Raw genomic sequence first — 25,086 nt, forward strand, 5'->3', positions numbered from 1 at the left:
TAAATCTTCCAAGTACACTTCAAAGATTCTCGAAGGGTTCGGGTTAAATGCGTTTGACTCCGCCCACAGTGAGCCCGGCCCCGAACTGCAGTCAGGGGCTTCTCCCTACACCTTATTCGTAGGGGTTTTAAGGGTGGTTGGCATCCAATGTTAACAGTGCATTACAGCCACCAGCTGTAATCACAGTATATTCCAAAATACACCTACACGGGCTAAGGGACCTGTGAGGTCAGAACATTTGCCAACAGGATTTCTTGCAAGGCCTCGGCTGTGAAACCACAAAGAAACGTTCAGCTGCATTCACAATTACAATTTGCTCAGACCTCTTCTCCGCTTGTGCTGTACAGCTTATGACCACTGCAAATCGACAGCTATCCAGCTAGGACAACGCACATTCCAAACTCACGAAGCTGCTGTACATGTGGAGAAACTGCACCCTTCTTGTGTCATCTCATCACAACACAGGGATTGGCTCGAGGCTATCCAATAGAAGAGGCAAAATCTAGATAATCTTCGCCAAACAATAGCAAGTAGGCGAGGAACTCGTGACAGCTTTTATTGCACACTACAAAAAGTAAGATTTTACCAGGGGTTGTTGATTGCATGGAGGCATGCTATACAAGGTTTCCATTATGTGAAATTGCATTTAAGCGGAACATAAAGCAATTGTAATTCTTTGCAATTATCCAGTTGTTGTGAGACCAATGACCAAGTTAATTTATGCTGCACTTGCCACATTGATACAGCATAACCTCGTTCCCAGTCTCAATAGCTCCCGCCAGCTGGTAGACGAGAGTAGATGCGTCACAACTAACAAAAGTATATAACTTAATGAAATCCAACCAGTTACAAAAAACACTGATTTAACACTTAATTTACAATTTATTCACATGAACAGAGTGTGTATTTGAGGTTACAACATAGATCCATAGAGGTTTCCTTTCAAACCAGGTACTCGTTTCTATATCTGACAGGGAATTTCTGCCAGTAGTGCAGGGAGCTGGATGTACTTTATTTGACAGAATGGAAGACTTTGTGTGCCACCTGGGGGACAGAAATGAAAGGTAAAGTTATTGCAAACTGTCAAGTACAAATGTATGCAAAGTGAGTGACACTTGTCTCCTAAAGTAGCTAGTTATACCATCAGAATGATTTTCTCTTCATTCCTCGTCCAGTGACAAAGCATACAACCGTAAAACCATATGAGGGTCGGTCTGCTTTTCTTTACCCATTTCTCCACCTCCTTCTGTCCTGCTCCATCATCCAACTATTGCACTCAAATCCTAAGCTCTCCAATCATGAAGAACTTAACAATGGAGAAGCATGCTATAGAGTAAATACAAATCACTGACTCCTGAAAATTGGTATCATCTGTCTGTAGAAGTTTAAATGTTCAGTCACACAAATGTATTTGTGTATCAGTTGTGGTACGTAGCGGTGGGGGGAACCGCACAGATGACTGAGGAGACAAGGAGTTGGACCCACTGACATCTCTCTTGGCAGTCTGACAACCAGACTCAGTCTCAGGTTATTTCTTGGCAGACTAAGCGAGATCCAACCTGCTGTAACATTCTATCAAGAACTGTTAGCTTTATCAGCTCGTTGCTTTAACATCCACTCATGCCTGGTTGTATGTTCTCCATTGCACCCCATGGTTAACTGCTGGTGACAGTGTCTGGGTAGATCTCACGTACACAGTGGTCCCGGGCATGGAGAAAGTCGAAAAGCTCTTCAGTGCAGTCCTCTGCGGTCTCGGACTTGGAGCTGACCCTGGACTCGCAGTCCTCTAGTTTTGCCCGGGTGTGGATGCAGTGCTCTGCCTGTGCACACTTGTCCCGCACTGTGTCAAGGGGGTCCTGGAACAGAAGGACCATGGCTACTGAGAACATAAGTCATCTATTCCCTAGCCTGGTCCCAGATCTGTTTGTGCTATAACCAACATATCTGGCATAACAAACAACCATACATCGGACTTGGCTATAGCACAAATAGATATGAGGCGGGCTATTTATTCCCCCCAGTTGCATGACAACTAGTTGGCTAGTTGACAAAAGATTCTTTAGGTTTCAGAACCAATGCAAGGTGGGCAGATTACGTTGCATCATACCAAATCGATACATACCACCATGTCTTCCTCCTCTTCTTCCTCCTCCTCTTCCTGAAAGAAAAACACATTTTAAAGCACTCGAAACATGACACCGATATAACACACTGGACTACTTGCCAAGGCTGTTGTTAGCCAAGCTAGTTAGCTAACTTTCATGCTATTTATTGCCACTGGTTGCGCGAAAACAACTGAGCAGATTATTGGCTAACTATGCTAGCTAACGTTAGCTGACTAGCTGGCTGACATACCGGCTGGCTAGACACTGCGTCTCTCCTGTTAGCTATAGTAGCAAACCTCGGCCTTAAACACACGGTTCCGTTCATTATTTAACCACATATTGAATGGAAAATTGTTAATTAATGTCTTACATCTTCGGGTTCCCCGTTCAGGATCATTTTCTCCTCGAAAACCATGATGTTATTGCTCTTTACCTGATATGACTCGCTGTCAGATTAATAACTTGATCAGAGTTTCTTTGATTTTATGTTGGAGGACGGACCAGGTCACTCACCCGACGTAATCGTGTCGATACGTTACTTATTCTACGTTAATGAAATGGCACCCAATTGAATCCCTGTACGCTACCAAAGCTACTGCCACCGTGTGCACCGGAGAAGTTACACGCTGTCAAAAAGGGATTCAGTCACACAAGGCTGTCATTTCACATGTAGACTTATCGATCTCCTAAATTCCAAACCCAATACCGAGAATTTCTAAACGCAACACCCAGCAAATGGTCTAAAGTAATATTGTAAATTTTATTCCAGTTTTATATGTTTGCCCTGTAAATTAACTTGTGAGCTGAGCACTGCCATTATTGATCATTGCCACGCAGCCTCTAATTGTTAATCCACTGCTCTGTCAACCACAACACAAACACACACAATTAGGTCAGAGAGGACAGACTATCCAATCACTGATAAAGGTTATCCTCTACATTGTGTTAGTTTTTAAAAAACATTTGATATAGTGTTGCTTGTAGTGTCTACAATGTAAGTCTATAATATCTGCTGTGTCACTGTCACCATAAACCTATTAATTTTTTATCATACCCATTTCTACCAAAGTAAGCACATATTGTTTGGAGGACAGACTGAAAGATCAAAATCCAGGAAAATGGGGAAATTTGATTGGCCCTTCAAGTGCCCATATTCAAATGAGGGTAGGATCAGAGCAACAACATTACACCCACACACAGGCTGGGGGTGATATAGACTACACATATAGGCATCAGCTTACACTTGGCTCATTCATCCCCCTCCTCTCCCATGTAACTATTCCCCAGGTCGTTGCTGTAAATGAGAATGTATTCTCAGTCAACTTACCTGGTAAAATAACGGTAAAATAAAAAAAATGAAGAACACTCTGAACAAAAATATGAATGCAACATGCAACAATTTCAACATTTTAGAGTTACAGTTCATATAAGGAAATCAGTCAATTGAAATATATTAATTTGGCTCTAATCTATGGATTTCACATGACTGGGAATACAGATATGCACCTGTTGGTCACAGATACCTTAAAAAAAAAGGTAGGAGCGTGGATCAGAAAACCAGTCAGTATCTGTTGTGACCACCATTTATTTGCCAAATGCGGTGCGACACATCTCCTTCGCATAGAATTGATCAGGTCTACCTACACCTGTTGTATTCGGAGCATGTGACAAATAAAATTGGATTTGATTTCATCCAAAATATTGATCAGTCACATTTATTTATTGTACAGTTTAATTTATACAAACACATATATATATATATATACAGTTGAAGTCGGAAGTTAACATACACTTTGGTTGGAGTCTTTAAAACTCATTTTTCAACCACTCCACAAATTTCTTGTTAACAAACTATAGTTTTGGCAAGTTGGTTAGGACATCTACTTTGTGCATGACAAAAGTAATTTTTCCAACAATTGTTTACAGACAGATTATTTCACTTATAATTCACTGTATCACAATTCCAGTGGGTCAGACGTTTACATACACTAAATTGACTGTGCCTTTAAACAGCTTGGAAAATTCCAGAAAATGATGTCATGGCTTTAGAAGCTTCTGATAGGGTAATTGACATAATTTGAGTCAATTGGAGGTGTACCTGTGGATGTACACTGCTCAAAAAAATAAAGGGAACACTTAAACAACACAATGTAACTCCAAGTCAATCACACTTCTGTGAAATCAAACTGTCCACTTAGGAAGCAACACTGATTGACAATAAATTTCACATGCTGTTGTGCAAATGGAATAGACAAAAGGTGGAAATTATAGGCAATTAGCAAGACACCCCCAATAAAGGAGTGATTCTGCAGGTGGTGACCACAGACCACTTCTCAGTTCCTATGCTTCCTGGCTGATGTTTTGGTCACTTTTGAATGCTGGCGGTGCTTTCACTCTAGTGGTAGCATGAGACGGAGTCTACAACCCACACAAGTGGCTCAGGTAGTGCAGCTCATCCAGGATGGCACATCAATGCGAGCTGTGGCAAGAAGGTTTGCTGTGTCTGTCAGCGTAGTGTCCAGAGCATGGAGGCGCTACCAGGAGACAGGCCAGTACATCAGGAGACGTGGAGGAGGCCGTAGGAGGGCAACAACCCAGCAGCAGGACCGCTACCTCCGCCTTTGTGCAAGGGGGAGCACTGCCAGAGCCCTGCAAAATGACCTCCAGCAGGCCACAAATGTGCATGTGTCAGCATAGGATTGTAAGGCAGGTCCTCACCAGACAGGACTGGCAAAAAGTGCTCTTCACTGACGAGTCGCGGTTTTCTCTCACCAGGGGTGATGGTCGGATTCACGTCTATCGTCGAAGGAATGAGCGTTACACTGAGGCCTGTACTCTGGAACGGGATCGAGGTGGTGGGTCCGTCATGGTCTGGGGCGGTGTGTCACAGCATCATCGGACTGAGCTTGTTGTCATTGCAGGAAGACATCCTCCTCCCTCATGTGGTACCCTTCCTGCAGGCTCATCCTGACATGACCCTCCAGCATGACAATGCCACCAGCCATACTGCTAGTTCTGTGCGTGATTTCCTGCAAGACAGGAATATCAGTGTTAGTGCCATGGCCAGCAAAGAGCCCGGATCTCAATCCCATTGAGCACATGTTCATTTTGCTGAAAATAAACGCAGTTGACAGTGAGAAGATGTTTCTTTTTTTGCTGAGTTTAGTTAAGCAGTTATTGTTAACAAGTTGGAAATTATTTTAGCACACTTTGCTGTAGGCTACTATTTACAAGTTAACAAAAGATCATGTATGTCATATAAAATATATTCACCCCAGCCAGTATTGTAATCAAAACTTACCAGAAAGCATGTAGTCCTTGGCTCAGACAGTGTAGTAGTGTGGGCTCTATAGCATCTCATTAGTGTGCAAGATCTTGAAAATCAGCTGTACATGTGATGGAAGAGTGCACTGCACATGGGATCAATGTTGCCAACTAATTTTCAAGTTAAATTGCTAGAGGCAGGATGATTTGTTGCTAAAAGTTGCCAAATGACATTGTGATGTCATTGCGTGATAACGTAAAACTGCGTCATTACGTAGAATACACAATAACGTTACGCAAATTTACTGGCCAAAAATATGATTTGACATTTGTTTAGGTACAGACTCCCACTCTTTTCTGTACTTCTGGCTGTACAATTTTGATTGAGACATGTTGATTGATGTTGTAAGTTCTGTTCAAGATCAAACATTCGTGACCAACTATATTCATTGGGTTTGTCTTGTCGAACGCGTACTACTGCTGCTGCAGTCACCCAACAATCATTTGCAATTTTCTGAAATTGCTTATGGCCTGCTGCTGCCTGTGCATGAGCGGAGCGCCTGCTGCTGACGTCACTCACAATGCACTTTTGCAGCCAGGCACGTGTGTTGTGACTGAGTGTGTTTTACTTTTTTATTTCACCGTTATTTAACCAGGTAGGCTAGTTGAGAACAAGTTCTCATTTGCAACTGTGACCTGGCCAAGATAAAGCATAGCAATTCGACACATACAACAACACAGAGTTACACATTGAATAAACATTACAGTAGAGAAAAAGAAAACAAAAAGTCGATATACAGTGAGTGCAAATGAGGTAAGATAAGGGAGTTAAGGCAATAAATAGGCCATGGTGGTGAAGTAATTACAATATAGCAATTAAACACTGGAATGGTAGATGTGCAGAAGATGAATGTGCAAGTAGAGATACTGGGGTGCAAAGGAGCAAGATAAATAAATACAGTATGGGGATGAGGTAGATAGATGGGCTGTTTACAGATGGGCTATGTACAGGTGCAGTGATCTGTGAGCTGCTCTGACAGCTGGTGCTTAAAGCTAGTGAGGGAGATATGAGTCTCCATCTTCAGTTATTTTTGCAGTTTGTTCCAGTCATTGGCAGCAGAGAACTGGAAGGAAAGGCGACCAAAGTAGGAATTGGCTTTGGGGGTGACCAGTGAGATATACCTGCTGGAGCGTGTGCTACGAGTGGGTGCTGCTATGGTGACCAGTGAGCTGAGATATGGCGGGGCTTTACCTAGCAGAGACTTGTAGATAACCTGTAGCCATTTGGGTTTGGCGACGATTATGAAGCGAGGACCAACCAACGAGAGCGTACAGGTCGCAGTGGTGGGTAGTGTATGGGGCTTTGGTGACAAAACGGATGGCACTGTGATAGACTGCATTCAATTTGTTGAGTAGAGTGTTGGAGGATATTTTATAGATGACTTCGCCGAAGTCGAGGATCGGTAGGATGGTCAGTTTTACGAGGGAATGTTTGGCAGCATGAGTGAAGGATGCTTTGTTGCGATATAGGAATCCGATTCTAGATTTAATTTTGGATTGGAGATGCTTAATGTGAGTCTGGAAGGAGAGTTTACAGTCTAACCAGACACCTAGAATACGTGGACAACTACAAATACCTAAGTCAGAGCCGTGCGATCAGGTGGGGGCAGTGATCAATGGAATAGCATGCATTTATTTTTTCTTGCATTTAAGAGCAGTTGGAGGCCACGGAAGGAGAGTTGTATGGCATTGAAGCTTGTCTGGAGGTTAGTTAACACAGTGTCCAAAGAAGGGCCAGAGGTATACAGAATGGTGTCGTCTGCGTAGAGGTGGCTCAGGGAATCACCAGAAGCAAGAGCGACATCATTGATGTATACAGAGAAGAGAGTTGGCCTGAGAATTGAACCCTGTGGCACCCCCATAGAGACTGCCAGAGGTCCGGACAACAGGCCCTCCAATTTGACACACTGAACTCTATCAGAGAAGTAGTTGGTAAACCAGGCGAGGCAATCATTTGGGAAACCAAGGCTGTCGAGTCTGCCAATAAGAATATGGTGATTGACAGAGTCGAAAGCCTTGGCCAGGTCGATGAATACGGCTGCACAGTAATGTCTCTTACCGATGGCGGTTATGATATCATTTAGGACCTTGAGCGTAGCTGAGGTGAACCCATGACCAGCTCTGAAACCAGATTGCATAGCGGAGAAGGTACGGTGGGATTCGAAATGGTGGGTAATCTGTTTGTTAACTTGGCTTTTGAAGACCTTAGAAAGACAGGGTTGGATAGTTATAGGTCTGTAGCAGTTTGGGTCTAGAGTGTCACCCCCTTTGAAGAGGGGGATGACCGCGGCAGCTTTCCAATCTTTGGGAATCTCAGACGATACGAAAGAGAGGTTGAACAGGCTAGTAATAGGGGTTGCAACAATTTCAGCTGATAATTTTAGAAAGAGAGGGTCCAGATTGTCTAGCCCGGCTTATCTGTTGGGGTCCAGATTTTGCAGCTCTTTCAGAACATCAGCTATCTGGATTTGGATGAAGGAGAAATGGTGGGGGCAGCCGTAGAGAAATGCTTATTGAAATTCTCAAATATAGTGGCTTTATCGGTGGTAATGGTTGCTGATAATGGGCCTCTCTACGCCTATGTAGATATTCCATAAAAAATCTCCCATTTCCAGCTACAATAGTCATTTACAACATTAACAACGTCTACACAGTATTTCTGATCAATTTGATGTTATTTTAATGGACAAAAAAATTGCTTTTCTTTCAAAAACAAGGAAAGTTCTAAGTGACCCCAAACTTTTGAACGGTAGTATATATATATATATACTGTATATATATTAATCAGTTACCCAATCAAGGAAGGGCCCCCCAGTTACCCATATGAGCCCCCTACCTCCTCTCCTCCCCATCTGACGATTAGCAGAGCGGCAGCAGGCTGTCTACAATCATTGAGAGCGGGCTCCTGAATCCTCCTGTGTTTGGCGGTTGCAGAAATATATATATATATATATATATAAAGTGCATTTCAGAAAGTATTCAGACCCCTTCCCTTTTTCCACATTTTGTTACTTTACAGCCTTATTCTAAAATGGATTAAATGTAAAAAATAAAAATAAAACCCTCATCAATCTACACACAATACCCTATAATGACAAAGTGAAAACTGGGAGAGAAAAAAATATATAAATAATAAAACAGAAATACCTTATTTACATAAGTATTCAGACCCTTTGCTATGAGACTCGAAATTGAGCTCAGGTGCATCCTGTTTCCATTGATCATCCTTGAGATGTTTCTACAACTTGATTGGAGTCCACCTGTGGTAAATTCAATTGATTGGATATGATTCGGAAAGGCACACACCTGTCTATAAAAGGTCCCACAGTTGACAGTGCATGTCAGAGCAAAAACCAAGCCATGAGGTCGAAGGAATTGTCCGTAGAGCTCCGAGACAGGATTGTATCGACGCACAGATCTGGGGAAGGGTACCAAAAAATGTGTGCAGCATTGAAGGTCCTCAAGAACACAATGGCCTCCATCATTCTTAAATGGAAGAAGTTTGGAACCACCAAGACTCTTTCTAGAGCTGGCCATACGGCCAAACTGAGCAATCGAGGAAGAAGGACCTTGGTCAGGGAGGTGACCAAGAACCTGATGGTCACTCTGACAGAGCTCTAGAGTTCCTCTGTGGAGATGGAACTCTTTGGCCTGAATGCCAAACATCACTTCTGGAGGAAACCCGGCACCATCCCTGCGGTGAAGCATGGTGGTGGCAGCATCATGCTGTGGGGATGTTTTTCAGTGGCAGGGACTGGGTGAATAGTCAGGATCGGGGGAAAGATGAATGAAGCAAAGTAAGAGAGGTCCTTGACGAAAACCAGCTCCAAAGTGCTCAGGACCTTAGACTTGGGCCAAGGTTCCCATTCCAACAGGACAATGACCCTAAGCCCACAGCCAAGACAAGATGTGAGTGGCTTCAGGAACAAGTCTCTGAATGTCCTTGAGTGGCCCAGCCAGAGCCCGGACTTGAACATCTCTGGAGGGGCCAGGGAATAGCTTTGCAGAGACCAACATGCAACATGACAGAGCTTGAGAAGATCAGCAGGGAATAATGGGGGAAACACCCCAAATACAGGTGTGCCAAGCTTGTAGCGTCATGCCCAAGAAGACTCAAGGCTGTAGTCGCTGCCAAATGTGCTTCAACAAAGTAGCCTGAATAATTTGTATAATAAAGGGTCTGAATACTTATGTAAATGTGATATTTCAGTTGTTTATTTTTAATACATTTGCTTTGTCATTATGGAATATTGTGTGTAGATTGATGAAGGGGGGGGGGGGGGGGGGGACAATTTAATCAATTTTAAAATAAGGCTGTACTGTAACAAAATGGGGGAAAATTGAAGGGGTCTGAAAACTTTCCGAATGCACTGTGTGTATATATAAATACAATTTTATACTGGCTGATAAACTGTTTAAATTTTTAAATGGTTGCAAGTAGGGCACCTATGCTTTAAATAAAAATGCATAACTAACAAACACTCAAGAGTGCCATTCAATAATTTAATCAGGTTGTCAGTTTTGTTTTGTGTATATTTTTTACGTAAAATCTTATTTTTATATATATTTTTTGCTGCCTAAGTCCCTGTAAACCCCTGCATTAATCCGGCCCCACACATATAGCAGAGTTTACATTTCAGAGAAGTTCCGACTAGCACATGCAGGTCCCGTGTGGCTCAGTTGGTAGAGCATGGCGCTTGCAACGCCAGGGTTGTGGGTTCAATTCCCACGGGGGGACCAGGGTTCAATTCCCACGGGGGGACCAGGATGAATATGTATGAACTTTCCAATTTGTAAGTCGCTCTGGATAAGAGCGTCTGCTAAATGACTTAAAAATGTTAAAAACATGAACGCTGCATACATCCTAACGAAGTAGCCTACTCCCTTACAGATGTTACATCCTCAATAGGTCTACTGTAGGAATACTGGGTATTTTGAAAATGAGCTAGTCAAGGCTATGTCTGACAATCACTTTTGGAGAAAGGACTGTCCTCTCATGTTTTTCACTTTCTCCAAAAGGCCTATTCCCAATAAAAAATAATTCGTTTTTCCTAAAGAGTAGGCCTACTGAACTCTTAAATCTGTTAATACACAGACACTGCTGCAAGTTTGTGGTATACGCTATTATAATTTAGAAATAAATTCACAAACTCTTCATTGTGTGTATTTCTGCCTAGGCCTGTGGACAAACGCCTGACGTCATAATCAACTGATTATGACTTCAAGCATCTCACTGAATTGCGTGAATAAAATAAAAAACACAACATAACATACATGTAACACAACACAATATCACGTTTCGTATGGATATTGTTGGTGCAACAACCCAAGTCAGGTATCTGCTTGACTGAGGAGATTGTACAAGATTACGGTAATATTTTCTAGATGTGATGTCCCTGATTTTACATGGGCATGTCTCACACTTTTGGTTAATTCATTTTAACTTGCAAGATTCAATGGAAAATTGCCACGATGATTAATCTGTCAAGAGAAATTGGGAAAACTGTTGCTGACACGATATTGCCACAGGGTGGCGCACATTGTCCTGTTTTCTGTTGTAACGATGAGAAGCCAACAGGCATGCGTGTTTTGCGACTTCTGGCCCGCCGGCTCCTCCTCTTCCAAGCTGTCAGTACAGCAACCTTCATGTAGCTGTCCATGTAGTAACTGTTGTTGTTAAGTCAAGTTCCGTTTGCTTTGTGCTAGTAAATACTGTATCAGATTGTATTTGTTTGTAAAAGTGGTTGGCTCATTATTACCCCGTTCTGCCGATAGGTTAGTGGTTGGAAATGTATTGGGCTGCATGGTTGCAACTGGCCAAGTTATCTTTCAAATTGGAAGTGGTTTGACAGCTCGCTGCTTATGCCTTGCCCACGAAGGCGCCCCAACAACGGGGTAAGTCAGGACAAATATCTCCGTTTGTTTACACCAACTTTGTTTATGCACTTTTAATTGTACTACACCAGCTATGCTGTGAACTCATGATGTGCTGTAAGCTTACTAGTTAGCAAGCAGATTAAGGACTTTTTTCCCCTCTTTTGTTGATGGTGCGTTTGTTTATGTCCGGACAGACAGCGTCTGATAAGGTCCAGCATCAGTTAGTTGATAAAATGTTGCTAACTAACGTTAGCTGGTTATCTAGAAAGCTATGTTGCTGGTTAGAACGAACTGTAAATATTTCCACTCGTCAAGAGGACTTGTGACGGTAATAACCATCTTGCAAGCTGCTACAGCCGATATATGCATTGTTTTGTCAAATGAGCCATGCAATCTTATTAGATTTGTACACAGAACCACATATCTAAAAAGTTAGCCAAAATATGTACAAGCGATGCATTCATGGATGTTGTTTCTCAGTTTGTGTGTCGTTATATGTGTATTGCTGTGCACACTATGTATGTCTATGTGTGTGGTGGTCTCTTACCTGGCTTTATGCCAGTAGTCATCCTATCTATGCCTTCAATGGTTTCCCCGTTCGACCCCACCCTGAACACAGAGCCCTCACTTTCAAACCCTCACTCTCTCCGCTGTAGTTCACCTAGGTCCTCATCATTCAATGTACTTATTAGGATCAGCTTCAAGTTGTTATGGCAACACATTCATGTGTTTGTTCGTGTCTTTTTGTGTCTTTTGTATCAGTGTCCTTTTCAGTGGAATAGAGGAGATTTGAGAGAATTACAGTACAATATGTTCCACTCTCAGTGAAAATAAAGGTTATTACATACCCAGAGGAAGGTAATAGGGCTGGGAATTACAAAGGGACCTCACAATAAGCTTTATCACGATACTTAGATGCCGATGTATGTATTGCGATTCGGACGATTCTATTTTGCAATTTGATACTGTTTTTTTATTGCGATTCGATGTTTAAAAATATTGCTCACCATATTGTCTGCTGTAGAGGGACAAGAGAGCCTGGGGCGACTTCAGCAGGACAGAACGGTGTGCAACGTTTAATTAAACGGAAACTCTTCTGAACGACCAGTTGAGGGCGATTGTGTATGGTGTGCTGCACGAGTTTTGCTATTTCAAATGGTCACCCATATTGATCGGCCGGCCAAACGGGAGCAAAAAGGCTACCACAAGGATTGTTGAAGAACAGGGTGCACTGTTTTGGGGAAACGTGTCCTTCAGTACAAACTGTCACACAATGTAGGCTAGTAAAACGTTTGAACTTTAATGAACTGAATGCACACCCGGCTGGTTATTATTTTACGAGCTCATGGTGTTGGCTCTATCCCACTTGGTCACTAGTCCTACCAGTGGCTGTTTGTCTGTCAGTAACCATGGAAACTAACATACACTGTGTCCGGCCTACTAGCGGCCTAAGCAACCTAAACTTGTTACTGTAGTTAAACCTGGTGATTAGTGTGAGTCAACTTCCTTTTCGCTGTCTACTCTGTCCTCTAAATGTGCATATCACTCACACAGATACACGCTCTGGCTTCCTGTCTCTGTGAACATACAAACACACATCATCTCACTCCGACCGTGTTTTTCCGGGTATTTGAGCTTCTCCGCAGTTCTCATCTGCTAATTCTAATCAGTGTTAGCCCTGTTTGGAAGTTGAAATTCATTCCCACACAGCCTGGCTTTGTATGCTGTCTGAGCAAAAAGGATTTGGTAGCTCTAGCCTTTTCATATGACTATACCAATGCTACCTGTGTTGTATTCAATCCTACACAAGATCTACTGAGAAACCTTTTTATTGCACACTGTAACACACTGTAACACACACTCCCACCCGTTGTACCATGCCCAGAGCGTGTGTGTGTGAGAGAGCAATGTGAGGTACTAGGGAGTAACTGGATTAGAGGTTATACAGGAGAGCATCTGCCAGAGAGCTCTCCTACCAATAGCTCTAGGGTACCCTTAGGTACTAGGCTAGGCTATTTCTTGGATTTTTAAAATATTTTTTTTAACTCTGTGTTAACAACTTTTATTTGACCGTTACTGTAAATAAAGTCCTACGTGTGAAGACCTATAAACCAAGTGAATGTTACAAAGTGTGCTATTATTGATATATGTGTGAGTGATCCCTCCAATTAAATCAGCTTGTCACACAGTAGCCTATATGTGGCATTGACACTAATCTGTTTCTCTCTCTGTCAGACATGTCGCGACGGAGTATGAGGCTGGTTTTAGGGGGATACTACAACCAATCCTCCGAGGATGACGAATCCTCCTCAGTTTCCTACAGGGAGAGCCCTGTGAGGTGTGTGTGTGTGTCTTCCATCTTGTACAGTATAGCCTTATACCGTAGGCCTAATAGTTGCTTTAACACCATGTCAAACTCTCCCTCTCTCTTCTCTCCTCTATTTCTCATCAACCTCATTTCTCTTTCTCTCTTCTCTCAGGGTCTTTACCAAGAGGAAGAGAGGGGGTCATAAAGTGGCCTCCTCTCGTACCTCCAGCCGGGCCAACAGCGTGGCTAGCACTGCTAGCACGATGGAGCCACCCAGTAATGCTGAGGACTACATTGGTACGGTTCACCCCACTTTCTGCATCCACTGTCCCAATGACACTCCCTCAGTTACTTTCACCCTCTACTGTATACTCAGTACTGTATGTGTTGTATTGCAGTGAGCTAGCTAGGTAGGTTAGCTTTGAATTGTAGTTACATAGCTAGGGTAGCTGCTTTTTGTTGTTGTTAGTTAGCCAGCTGGCAAGCCTTTTCTGTCTATGTTTATAGTTATCTATTCAAAACTGACCATCTGACTCTCTCTCTTTCTCCCCGCAACCCTTGCCCCTCAGTGGTCTCAAGTTTGGCTCAGAGGAGGAAGACCTTCCAGGAGCCTCAAAGTGTGGCTCCAGCACCAGCCCCCAGCCTGAATCTGGCTCCTAGCCCCAGGGGCTTCCCCTCCTGCCAGACCAGCCTTAACCAGGCCCAGAGCCAGAGCAGCGCCGTGGACAGCTCTGGTTACTCCTCTTCAGAGGCAAGATGTTTCAAAGGATACTCTGGATACACCTCTTTATACGGACAAAGGGCTAGCGCCAGCCAGAGCTCTGGCGCCAACAGGAAAAGCGCCAGCGCCAGCTGGAGTGAGTAATGTGTGGGTGTGTGCTTGTTTGTTAGCATTAGCATAGCGTTAGCTTGTCTATATGCTTGAAGCTTGTTTGTTAGCATTAGCTTGTTTCTATGCTTGTAGTCTGTTTGTTAGCATTAGCTTGTCTCAATGATTTTTTAACTCGGTCTCCTCCTGTAGCCCCCCCGTTTGTCCCTGCCGGTGTGGGGAAGGCCATTCTAATTGCCTTCCTCCTCCTCCTGACTTTTGGTGAGTGGCATCACACCCCATAATCATACAGTCTATAGTTATATAGAACTGCCATGAAAAGAACCAACAGTAAGCTGTGTACACTTGCACTTTTACTTTATTGGTGCTAGCAGTAAATTGTCCACATATGACATCCCTAACCATAGTACTTACTGGCGATTTAATTCACTGAGGGAACGTATAAAATGGCACTAACAGAAGTACAACACATACTGTACGACCAATAATGTAGACACAATAATGTTCACACATCTAAATGTTGTCTGTGTAACCTGTACGATACTGTGCCCCTTGGCGTATTCAGGTCTATTCTGCTTCTCTCTGCAAGGCTGCTGGCACCTTGCACCCTTAGTATGGTCCACCCTGACTCCGACTATGACCCTGAACCGACCAGTCATCACCCCGACTCCACCCCCTGTCTTCAGTCTGCCTCCCAAGGCTATGGTAGGATCTGATAGGACCACATACCCGCCAATCATCTCTCTATCATCTTTCTCTTGATTTGAAAGGATGCTGCATTGACGTTCTGCATATGTAACCTACTCCTGGATTGTACAATAAAGTTTGTCAACTCCTTCTGCAGGATGGCGCGTCGGTATTTAATTCTGCTTTGGAAGCCAAGATGAACACCATCCTGGTAAGAGAGACAGAGAGAGAATACAAACTATAGTTAATTTGGGTGTATTCATTTTTGCTGAACTGACTTGTGCATGTTTCTCCCGCAGACAGAAATAGAAATACTTAAGAAAGACCACCAGCAGAAATTTGTTACCGAGGTGAGTACTCTACCGCGGTGGTTCCCAAACTTTTTATAGTCCCGTACTCCTTCAAACATTCAACCTCCAGCTGCGTACCCCCTCTAGCACCAGGGTCAGCGCACTCTCAAATGTTGTTTTTTTGCCATCATTGTAAGCCTGCCACACACACACTATACGATACATTTATTAAACATAAGAATGAGTAAGTTTTTGTCACAACCTGGCTCGTGGAAAGTGACAAAGAGCTCTTATAGTCCAGGGCACAAATAATAATATTATAATAATCAATCATTTTGCTCTTCATTTAGCCATCTTACATATAAAACTTTATTTGTTCATTAAAAATTGTGAATAACTCACTACAGGTTAATGAGAAGGATGTGCTTGAAAGGATGCACATAGCTCTGCAATGTTGGGTTGTATTGGAGTCTGTCTTAAATCATTTTCTACACAGTCTGTGCCTGTATTTAGTTTTCATGCTAGTGAGGGCCGAGAATTCACTCTCACATAGGTACGTGGTTGCAAAGGGCATCAGTGTCTTAACAGCACGATTTGCCAAGGCAGGATACTCAGCGCAGCCCAATCCAGAAATCTGGCAGTGGCTTCTGATTGAATTACATTTTCACAGAACCGCTTTTTGCAATTTCAATGAGACTCTCTTGTTCAGATATCGGTAAGTGGACTGGAGGCAGGGCATGAAAGGGTTAACGAATCCAGTTATTTGTGTCGTTCTTTTCGGGAAAGTACCTGCGTAATTGCGCACTCAACTCACTCAGGTGCTTCGCTATATCACATTTGACATTGTCCGTAAGCTTGAGTTCATTTGCACACAGGGGCTGTCGGGGGCAATACGGACTTTCAGCTCCCTCAAAAGATTTTCTATTGGGTTCAGGTCTGGAGACTGGCTAGGCCACTCCAGGACCTTGAGATGCTTCTTACGGAGCCAAGTGAAATAATCTGTCTGTAAACAATTGTTGGAAAAATGACTTGTGTCATGCACAAAGTAGATGTCCTAACTGACAAAACTATAGTTTGTTAACAAGAAATTTGTGGAGTGGTTGAAAAAATAGTATTAATGACTCCAACCTAAGTGTATGTAAACTTCCGACTTCAACTGTACATGTCTTACTACTCTAACGTCGTCTTAATTCTCGCTGGAAAAAACTCCTGTGGTCCTTTTTCAAATGGGCATGTTTCGTTTCTAAATGTCTGCGCAAGAGTGAAGGTTTCATCAAGTTGTGAGAGAGTACTTTTGCACATATAACACACTGTGGCTGAGGAAAGGCACTACTCCCAATATAAGTGAATCCCAAATCAATGTAGTTCTCATCATATTTGCGTCTCTTCGATGGTCCAACGTTCGTCTGTTGTTCGGTGCTTTCCCGGGTAAGGGGGCAGTAGCTCTTCGGCTGCATCAGATTCACAACTGTGTCCATGCTAGCTGGGTTAACAACAAATGTAGAATTACTGACGCTAGCATTGGATGTGCTCGTGGAAGCAGAACAACTTGTGTCGTCGACAGGTGCAGGTGTAGTACTACCAGTAGAGCTGGTATGGGTCTTGTGGACCTTTAAAAAAAAAGTTACCATTTATCAATTTTCAAGCAAACGGAATGAGCAGCAGCTACGTTTGGCTACATATGGAATTCACGCGAGAGGGTAGCGGTTAATGTGATTGGATGTTAATTATTTGACTAGGCTACCTGTATTTGACATTGTGTTGTTATTTCGCTTAACACTAGATGGTTTAATTTGATTTTTGGCAGTAAAACGAGGCTACTCAGGCGAGAAATAAACCTCATCCAAATGTATAGTCCCGTTGGAAAATATAAATGGACTGTTTGAAAATGTGAATTTTTTTAACATTTTTATTTGGCCTACCTGCTTCTACAGTATACTATTATGTGGATTGGGGTGTCATAAGGTGCTTATAACAGTCTAGTATGGAGAACATGGTTTCAGTTATAGATGTCTATAGTAATGTACTATATATGTAATAGGGAGTCATTTACAGGGCTCTATAGAAGTGCAGTATTTTTGCAAATAGGGTTTAATTTAGAGCTGAGCGATTTGGTGCTTTTTGAGGTCAGTTCGGTTACTGTTCGATTGTTAAAAAATAACGTTTTCGGTTTCGCACATTTTTTTAAACATGAAATTCATTATAAAATAATGACATTTACTATGCATTTAGAGCTTATTTTTTATATATATATATATTTGTGAAAAATGTTTGTGTATTTTATCCCCTTTTTTTCCCCAATTTCGTTCTTGTCTCATCGCTGCAACTCCCCAACGGGCTCAGGAGGCGAAGGTCGAGTCATGCGTCCAAAAACATGACCCCCCCAATCTGCGTTTCTGACAACCCGCCCGCTTAACCCACAAGCCAGCAGTGTCGGAGGAAACACTTTTCGACTGACAACCGAGTTAAGCCTGCAGGCACCCGGGGCACCCGGCCCACCACAAGGAGTCGCTAGAGTGCGATGAGCCAAGTGAAGCCTCCCCGGCAAAACCCTCCTCTAACGTGGACGACGCTGGGCTAATTGTGCTGGGCTATGGGACTCCCGATCACGGCCGGTTGTGATACAGCCCGGGGTCGAACCCGGGTCTGTAGTGATGCCTCTAGCACTGTGATGCAGTGCCTTAGATCACTGCAGCACTCGGGAGGCCTGGAGTTTGAGATTTTTTATGGAAATTCCAAAGCCTAAAATTGTGAAAATTCAATTGAAAAACATAGAAAATATTCCATTGTCTCTGATCGGGTCCACATTGGAAATTACTATGCAAAAATAAAACATTTCAGTTCAGCTGCAGAGCTGTCTGACGATGTCATTTTACCAGTTCTTCAAAGTAGATTAGGCATACTTTCACGAACTGTCTGTCTCTCTTTCGTCGTTATGTACATTCCTCTCATGCGGCCTGTGTGTATCTAACCTAACGTAGCAGATGTAAAAGTGTATCATGTCCAGAGGTCTGTATATAATAACGAGATGCTCATGTCTCTGCTCTGACATTGGGAGTCGTTGTCTCAAATGAGGGAAGGCAGGCGACAAGCTGAGGTCCAAAATAAGCCCATAGAAATGCATTGGGCTTATTTTGGACAGATTCTGGCGAGAGTGAAACCTTTCACTTCGCCTCTTCCTCTCTGATCTGTCTGAGGTGGAAAAAAACTGGTGCAATGGGTTATGGACATTGAGGTTAATTATCACATTTCTGCTAGGTTGAATATTTGCTTAATGAAAACTACAACTCCCTTCAGCCCAGCGTCCCACATAGTTCTTGACTTGATTTCTTTCGTGAATGATTTGATTTCTGTCTAGAGAAACGGTGCGTTGGGCTCAGAAAAAAAAAAAACTAAATGGAATTCAAGTAATTGAACCGATGTCGGTCAATTAGTTGTTTAATAACCGAACAAAATGTAATGTTGGTTAATCGCTCAGCACTAGTTTCATTTCCAGGGTTTTATACTATAGCAGTGCTGTATATTTACATACAGGGTTGAGATGTGGTCTTTGTGCTTGTCTATCCCAACAGATGGTAGAGAGACTACAGACAGACTTGACAGACGTGAGGACAGACATGAGGAATGTGACAGTGAGAGTGGACAGGTGAGTGTTTTTTATTTGATTTAGTTATTTAACGTATATTTAACTAGGCAAGTCAGTTAAGAACAAATTCTTATTTTACAATGACGTCGTGGGCCAATTGTGTGCCGCGCTATGGGACTCTCGATCACGGCCGGTTGTGATACAGCCCGGGATCGAACCAGGGTCTGAGATGGCACTGAGATGCAGTGCATTAGATTGTTGTAACATTCGGGAGCTGGCCCCATTCAGAAACTACCCCTAGCTCCTTACCCATGCTCCCTAGGCAGATTTGAAAGGATTTAAGACATTGGTTAATAGGAAAAGTATGAGACAATCTAACATCCCAAACTAGCCAGCAGCATACCACCCTGCATCCAACTGCTGGCTTGCTTCTAAAGCTAAGCAGGGTTGGTCCTGGTCGGTCCCTAACTGGGAGACCAGATGCTGCTGGAAGTGGTGTTGGAGGGCCAGTAGGAGGCACTCTTTCCTCAGGTCTAAAAAAAATATCCCAATGTCCCAGGGCAGTGATTGGGATGTTAAACGGGTGTCCTGACTCTCTGTGGTCACTAAAGATCCCATGGCACTTATTGTAAGAGTAGGGGTGTTAACCCTGGTGTCCTGGCTAAATTCCCAATCTGGCCCTCATATCATCACGGTCACCTAATCATCCCCAGCTTACAATTGGCTCATTCATCCCTCCTCCTCTCTCCTGTAACTATTCCCCAGGTCATTGCTTTAAATCAGAATGTGTTCTCAGTCAACTTACCTTGTAAAATTAATAAAACTGTTCGATTTTGGGGGGGTGAGGATAAAACATATTTTTCTCACTAAATAGACAAAGTTACATTATAAACTCTTTTTCAAGACCCTGTCTTTCAAAGATAATTCGTAAAAATCTAAATAACTTCACAGATCTTCATTGTAAAGGGTTTAAACACTGTTTCCCATGCTTGTTCAATGACCCATAAACAATTAATGAACATGCACCTGTGGAATGGTCGTTAAGACACTAACAGCTTACAGACGGTACTCAATTAAGGTCACAGTTATGAAAACTTGGGACACTAAAGAGGCCTTTCTACTGACTCTGAAAAACACCAAAAGAAAGATCCCCAGGGTCCCTGCTCACCTGCCTGAACGTGCCTTTGGCATGCTGCAAGGAGGCATGAGGACTGCAGATGTGGCCAGGGCAATAAATTGCAATGTCCTTACTGTGAGACGCCTAAGACAGGGCTACAGGGAGACAGGACGGACAGCTGTTTGTCCTCGCAGTGGCAAGACACGTGTAACAACACCTGCACAGGATCGGTACATCCGAACATCACACCTGCAGGACAGGTACAGGATAGCAACAACAACTGCCCGAGTTACACCAGGAACGCACAATCCCTCCATCATTGCTCAGACTGTCCGCAATAGCCTGAGAGAGGCTGGACTGAGGGCTTGTAGGCCTGTTGTAAGGCAGGTCCTCACCAGACATGACCGGCAACAACGTCCCCTTAGGGGCACAAACCCACTGTCGCTGGACCAGACAGGACTGGCAAAAAGTGCTCTTCACTGACGAGTCGCGGTTTTGTCTCACCAGGGGAGATGGTCGGATTTGCGTTTATCGTAGAAGGAATGAGCGTTACACCGAGGCCTGTACTCTGGAGCGGGATCGATTTGGAGGTGGAGGGTCCGTCATGGTCTGGGGCGGTGTGTCACAGTATCATCGGACTGAGCTTGTTGTCATTGCAGGCAATCTCAACGCTGTGCGTTACAGGGAAGACATCCTCCTCCCTCATGTGGTACCCTTCCTGCAGGCTCATCCTGACATGACCCTCCAGCATGACAATGCCACCAGCCATACTGCTCGTTCTGTGCGGGATTTCCTGCAAGACAGGAATGTCCGTGTTCTGCCATGGCCAGCGAAGAGCCTGGATCTCAATCCCATTGAGCACGTCTGCAACCTGTTGGATCGGAGGGTGAGGGCTAGGGCCATTCCCCCCAGAAACTTGCAGGTGCCTTGGTGGATGAGTGGGGTAACATCTCACAGCAAGAACTGTCAAATCTGGTGCAGTCCATGAGGAGATGCACTGCAGTACTTCATGCAGCTGGTGGCCACACCAGCTACTGACTGTTACTTTTGATTTTAACCCCCCCCCCCCCTTGTTCAGGGACACATCATTCAATTTCTGTTAGTCACATGTCTGTTCAGTTTATGTCTCAGTTGTTGAATCTTGTTATATTCATACAAATATTTACACATGTTAAGTTTGCTGAAAATAAACGCAGTTGACAGTGTGAGGACGTTTCTTTTTTGCTGAGCTTCTTTTAATTGATTCTATTCTATTGTAGTGTGGATCCTTTGGATTGGGACCGTCGTTTGAGCCAGCAGACAGCCGGCTTCACCAGTCAGGTAGACGACCTCAAGGAGCAACACACACACATCAGGGGGAGAGTCGCTGCCCTGGAGGACCAGACTGCCACGGTAATGTACACACCCACAAACAGGTACACAAACCCGGTCAAATTTGTAGCACTGAACTTATCCAGAGCCACGTATGTGTGCTGAATAACTGAAATATGAATGGCTGAGTCCAAAATGGCACCCTATTCCCTACATAGTGTCCTGGTCAAAAGTACTGCACTTATAGGGAATGGGTGCCATTTTTGTACTCAGACAACGTGAATGATGAGCCTTCCTAACCTAATTGATTTGGTGTCTGTTGTGTAGCTGCAGCAACAGGTCTACTCTGTCCAGAACCAGCCTCCTCCAGAGCCCAGCCCCACCAAAGCCGACGCACACCTGACCACCGAGCTCAAAGAGGCCATGGCCAAATGGCTGCATGAGAATGTGCCCCAGAATGAGCCACAGGTAGTGAAAGAGATAGTGAAGTACTGCAGTCCTCCATTGGCCGACAGGATGCCGGACTTTGCCTTAGAGTCCCAAGGTGCCAGCATTGTGAGCACGCGGTGTTCCGAGACGTACCGCAGCCGCTCGGCATGTGTGACCTTCCTGGGTATACCTCTCTGGTACCCCTCTGAGAGCCCCCGCACCATTATCCAGGTACCTCTTTCTAGCTCTTTTTATATTCTTTCTTTGTTGTTTGTTGCCACCGTGTCAATAGGAATCTCCACTCTCCTTTTCTCTGTCTCCTTTCTTTTTTGCATTTTATAATCTAACTAAACGTGAACCTCACCTGTCCGCCCCTCAGGGCCAGCCTGTGCAGGCTGGGAAGTGTTGGGCGTTCCACGGTGCGCAGGGCACCTTAGTCATCGCCCTGTCTCATCCCGCTCGCATCACCCACGTCACCCTGGAACACCTGCCTGTATCCACCGCCCCCACCGGGCGCATCAACAGCGCCCCCAAGGCCTTCTCTGTCTATGTGAGTCACCTCTGACACCTGACCTAACTGTGATACCGAGACCCCCCCCTACCCTATTCCTTGTAGAATCTTCTGTTGGACATTTCCCACCGAGATATCTGGAGCAGTACGCTAAGGACTGGTTTCTCCCTTAAAAGATCTCACTCGTCTATTTCTCTCTCTGTGAAGGGTATGTCCACCGAGACAGAAGACGGCACCTTCCTGGGAACCTTCACTTATGACCAGCATGGAGAGCCAATCCAAACCTTCCAACTGCCCGTGAGTCGCGTCATTCAAACTTAGTCAGGGTTAGGCTAGCTAGGTTTAACTTTTGGGACTTGCTATAGCTGAAATCTGCCACACTCAGTTGAGTTTCTCATGCTAACTCTTTATCCTTCCTGTTCTCTCCCTCTCTTTCTCTCAGAACCCTACCAGGGCCATCTATCGCTATGTGGAGCTGCGCGTTCTGAGTAACTGGGGTCACCTAAAGTACACGTGCGTGTACCGCTTCCGTGTTCACGGACACATGGCCCCATCCTCCATATGAGAAGGGTTCACCGTCCACCATCTACCCCAACCGCAGACCTCAGAGAGGCTACGCTTTCATGTTCCGTCAACATCATGACGGAACAGTCTAAATAAATCCCTCTGGTTTCATACACGGGCTTCTGTCTAGTGCGAGGTTAGAGGTCGTGAGGTTAAAGATCTATAGTGATTTTTTTATTTTTTTTGGTGCTGACCTGGTGGGAGTGAGGGGATGGGTTTTTCTGAGATTGAAGTTTGTGTGCGTGTGCTTTTGAGCATAGATGGTTTGTTTGCATTTTGTCTGGCCACAGCAGACAGACATTTCAGATTGTACCTTGAAGGTGTGTGTATAACAGTCCTGCCTGTGTTACTGGACTTTTATTCAGTTATTTTTTCTTTTTGTCTTTTATACAAAAGTTGAATTATGTTGAGAAAGAACGTTGTTGGGTGTATATTTTGCAAGTATCAAGGTATATTGTTACTATATTTTATTGCGATAAGGATGTAATGTGGTTGCAAGTTATTATTTTCTGTTGCTCTGAATGACCATAAAAGTTTTGAAGTACCTTGCCAATAGGCATCCTATTGAAGGATGTATGATATGATTTGAGATGCTTGATATACAGACGTTTCCGTTTCCTTACACAATAATACCGAATAGAAAGAAATAGGCAGGAACACACCATGAGAATTGTCTTTACTCAAAAACACATCTTAGTTTACACGGCTTGTCACATTTATTTAAAGTTACTCTTTTTTAACATTTTGCCTTTTTTTTTAACAATTCAAATCATTTTGATAGTAGTGAAAGCACATCCAGGCAATTTTCCAGATGCAAGGTACAAATCATAGAAAATAAATGCATATTTATTTTGTCTTGAATAACTCTTTCCTCTCAAAAGCAATGAGGCCATTTCAATGTCAGTGAGTCCAAATGTCAGGGTTTCTACTTCCAAACATTGGTAAATGGTACAAAAGTAACCTACTCGTTGCTATTGTATTATTTAAATAATCCAAATGTTTTTTTGGAATCATATGTAACTTTTTTACATTCATAGTATTATTGATTTAAACATTTGCAGTCGTGTTACAGACTAACAAAAGACTGATTGTAAGAAAATACTAATATGAGAAAATAATATGATTTGCTATCAATAGCACTTTGAGGTGTTTGTTTTGATCTGAAATTACAACAACAACTCCGGGCCAATTTATGTTTACTTACGTTCTGTTGAATTGGACAAAGAATGTCTGCGTAGGAATGCAATTCAATTCTTGAAATGACTGGCAATATATAAATAATGAATGTGTATGACATATTTTTCTACTCTGTTAAAATACCCTTTTTTGTTGTATGTTACTTTTATGCAGTAGTTATTTGAAAGCGAGGCATCTTAACAGGTATTTCAGATGTTTCGAATTGGGTTTTCAAAGAAAATACTTAGCTAGGTGTGTGTTCAATTGGCACAAGACTAGATCTTTTTTATTTATTTTTTTAAACAGTAGGATTAAAAAATGTTGGTAGTACCTGAACTTGTTCTATAAAAAAATGCTCAATTATTTTGTTGCAAAACATTTTGCTACATTGTGCTCAACGGAACACGGCCCAGGTGAACGTAATATTTATTTTATTTAATCATGTGCATATCATACATCATTTAATTAGGGTCATTGTATTTTTTTAATTTATCTTTAATCAGTGGTCCAACTTTTATTTCATTGATTTGTTATTAATGATGCATCAATATTGTAGCATGTAATTAATGCAGGCTAATATAATGAGACAGCAGAAATCTTCCCTTCGACTGTTATAGCCGGGGGTGCTGGCCTGTGGTAGAGTAAGGTTAAGAGTGACATTGAGGTGACTAACTTTTGCTTTTACCTCCTGATTATTTTCACTGCAATCGCTCAGCAATTCGATGCATTCATTGATTTTCTATATAAAGATTTTGAAAATATATTTTATTTTGTTAAAGTATAGCTAAGTACTATGGTGGTTAGGTTTTATTTAACCAGGCAAGTCAGTTAAGAACAAATTCTTATTTTCAATGACGGCCTAGGAACAGTGTTGTTCTGCCTTGTTCAGGGGCAGAACGACAGATTTGTACCTTGTCAGCTCAGGGATTTGAACTTGCAATCTTACTAGTCCAACGCTCTAACCACTAGGCT

General features: G+C 43.1%; 2 protein-coding genes across 3 annotated transcripts; one reads left to right on the plus strand and one right to left on the minus strand.

Annotated features, from left to right (window-relative positions):
* Positions 1–540: 540 nt before the first annotated feature.
* LOC120054410 (cytochrome b-c1 complex subunit 6, mitochondrial-like) lies at positions 541–2,653 on the minus strand. The gene is made up of 4 exons (XM_039001824.1): positions 2,476–2,653; positions 2,123–2,158; positions 1,695–1,856; positions 541–1,044 (listed from the first exon to the last, which is right to left on the minus strand). The coding sequence occupies exons 1-4, from the start codon at positions 2,518–2,520 to the stop codon at positions 1,012–1,014; spliced, it is 276 nt and encodes a 91-aa protein (XP_038857752.1). The 5' UTR covers positions 2,521–2,653; the 3' UTR covers positions 541–1,011.
* Positions 2,654–11,070: 8,417 nt separating this feature from the next.
* On the plus strand, positions 11,071–23,352 carry LOC120054637 (SUN domain-containing protein 2-like). Of its 2 annotated transcripts, none has more exons than XM_039002133.1 (14): positions 11,071–11,324; positions 13,542–13,644; positions 13,787–13,911; positions 14,184–14,471; positions 14,636–14,704; positions 15,009–15,148; positions 15,288–15,341; positions 15,430–15,480; positions 18,993–19,066; positions 21,383–21,515; positions 21,762–22,094; positions 22,243–22,413; positions 22,582–22,671; positions 22,817–23,352. In XM_039002133.1, exons 2-14 carry the CDS (start codon positions 13,544–13,546, stop codon positions 22,937–22,939), a joined length of 1,752 nt encoding a protein of 583 aa, XP_038858061.1. In that variant the 5' UTR covers positions 11,071–11,324; positions 13,542–13,543; the 3' UTR covers positions 22,940–23,352. The 2 variants fall into 2 exon arrangements, with proteins under 2 accessions (XP_038858061.1, XP_038858062.1); XM_039002134.1 differs by having other exon boundaries at positions 15,033–15,148.
* Positions 23,353–25,086: the final 1,734 nt, after the last annotated feature.

The sequence above is a fragment of the Salvelinus namaycush genome, chromosome 10 (assembly GCF_016432855.1).
Source record: "Salvelinus namaycush isolate Seneca chromosome 10, SaNama_1.0, whole genome shotgun sequence".
Classification (NCBI taxonomy): Eukaryota; Metazoa; Chordata; class Actinopteri; order Salmoniformes; family Salmonidae; genus Salvelinus; species Salvelinus namaycush.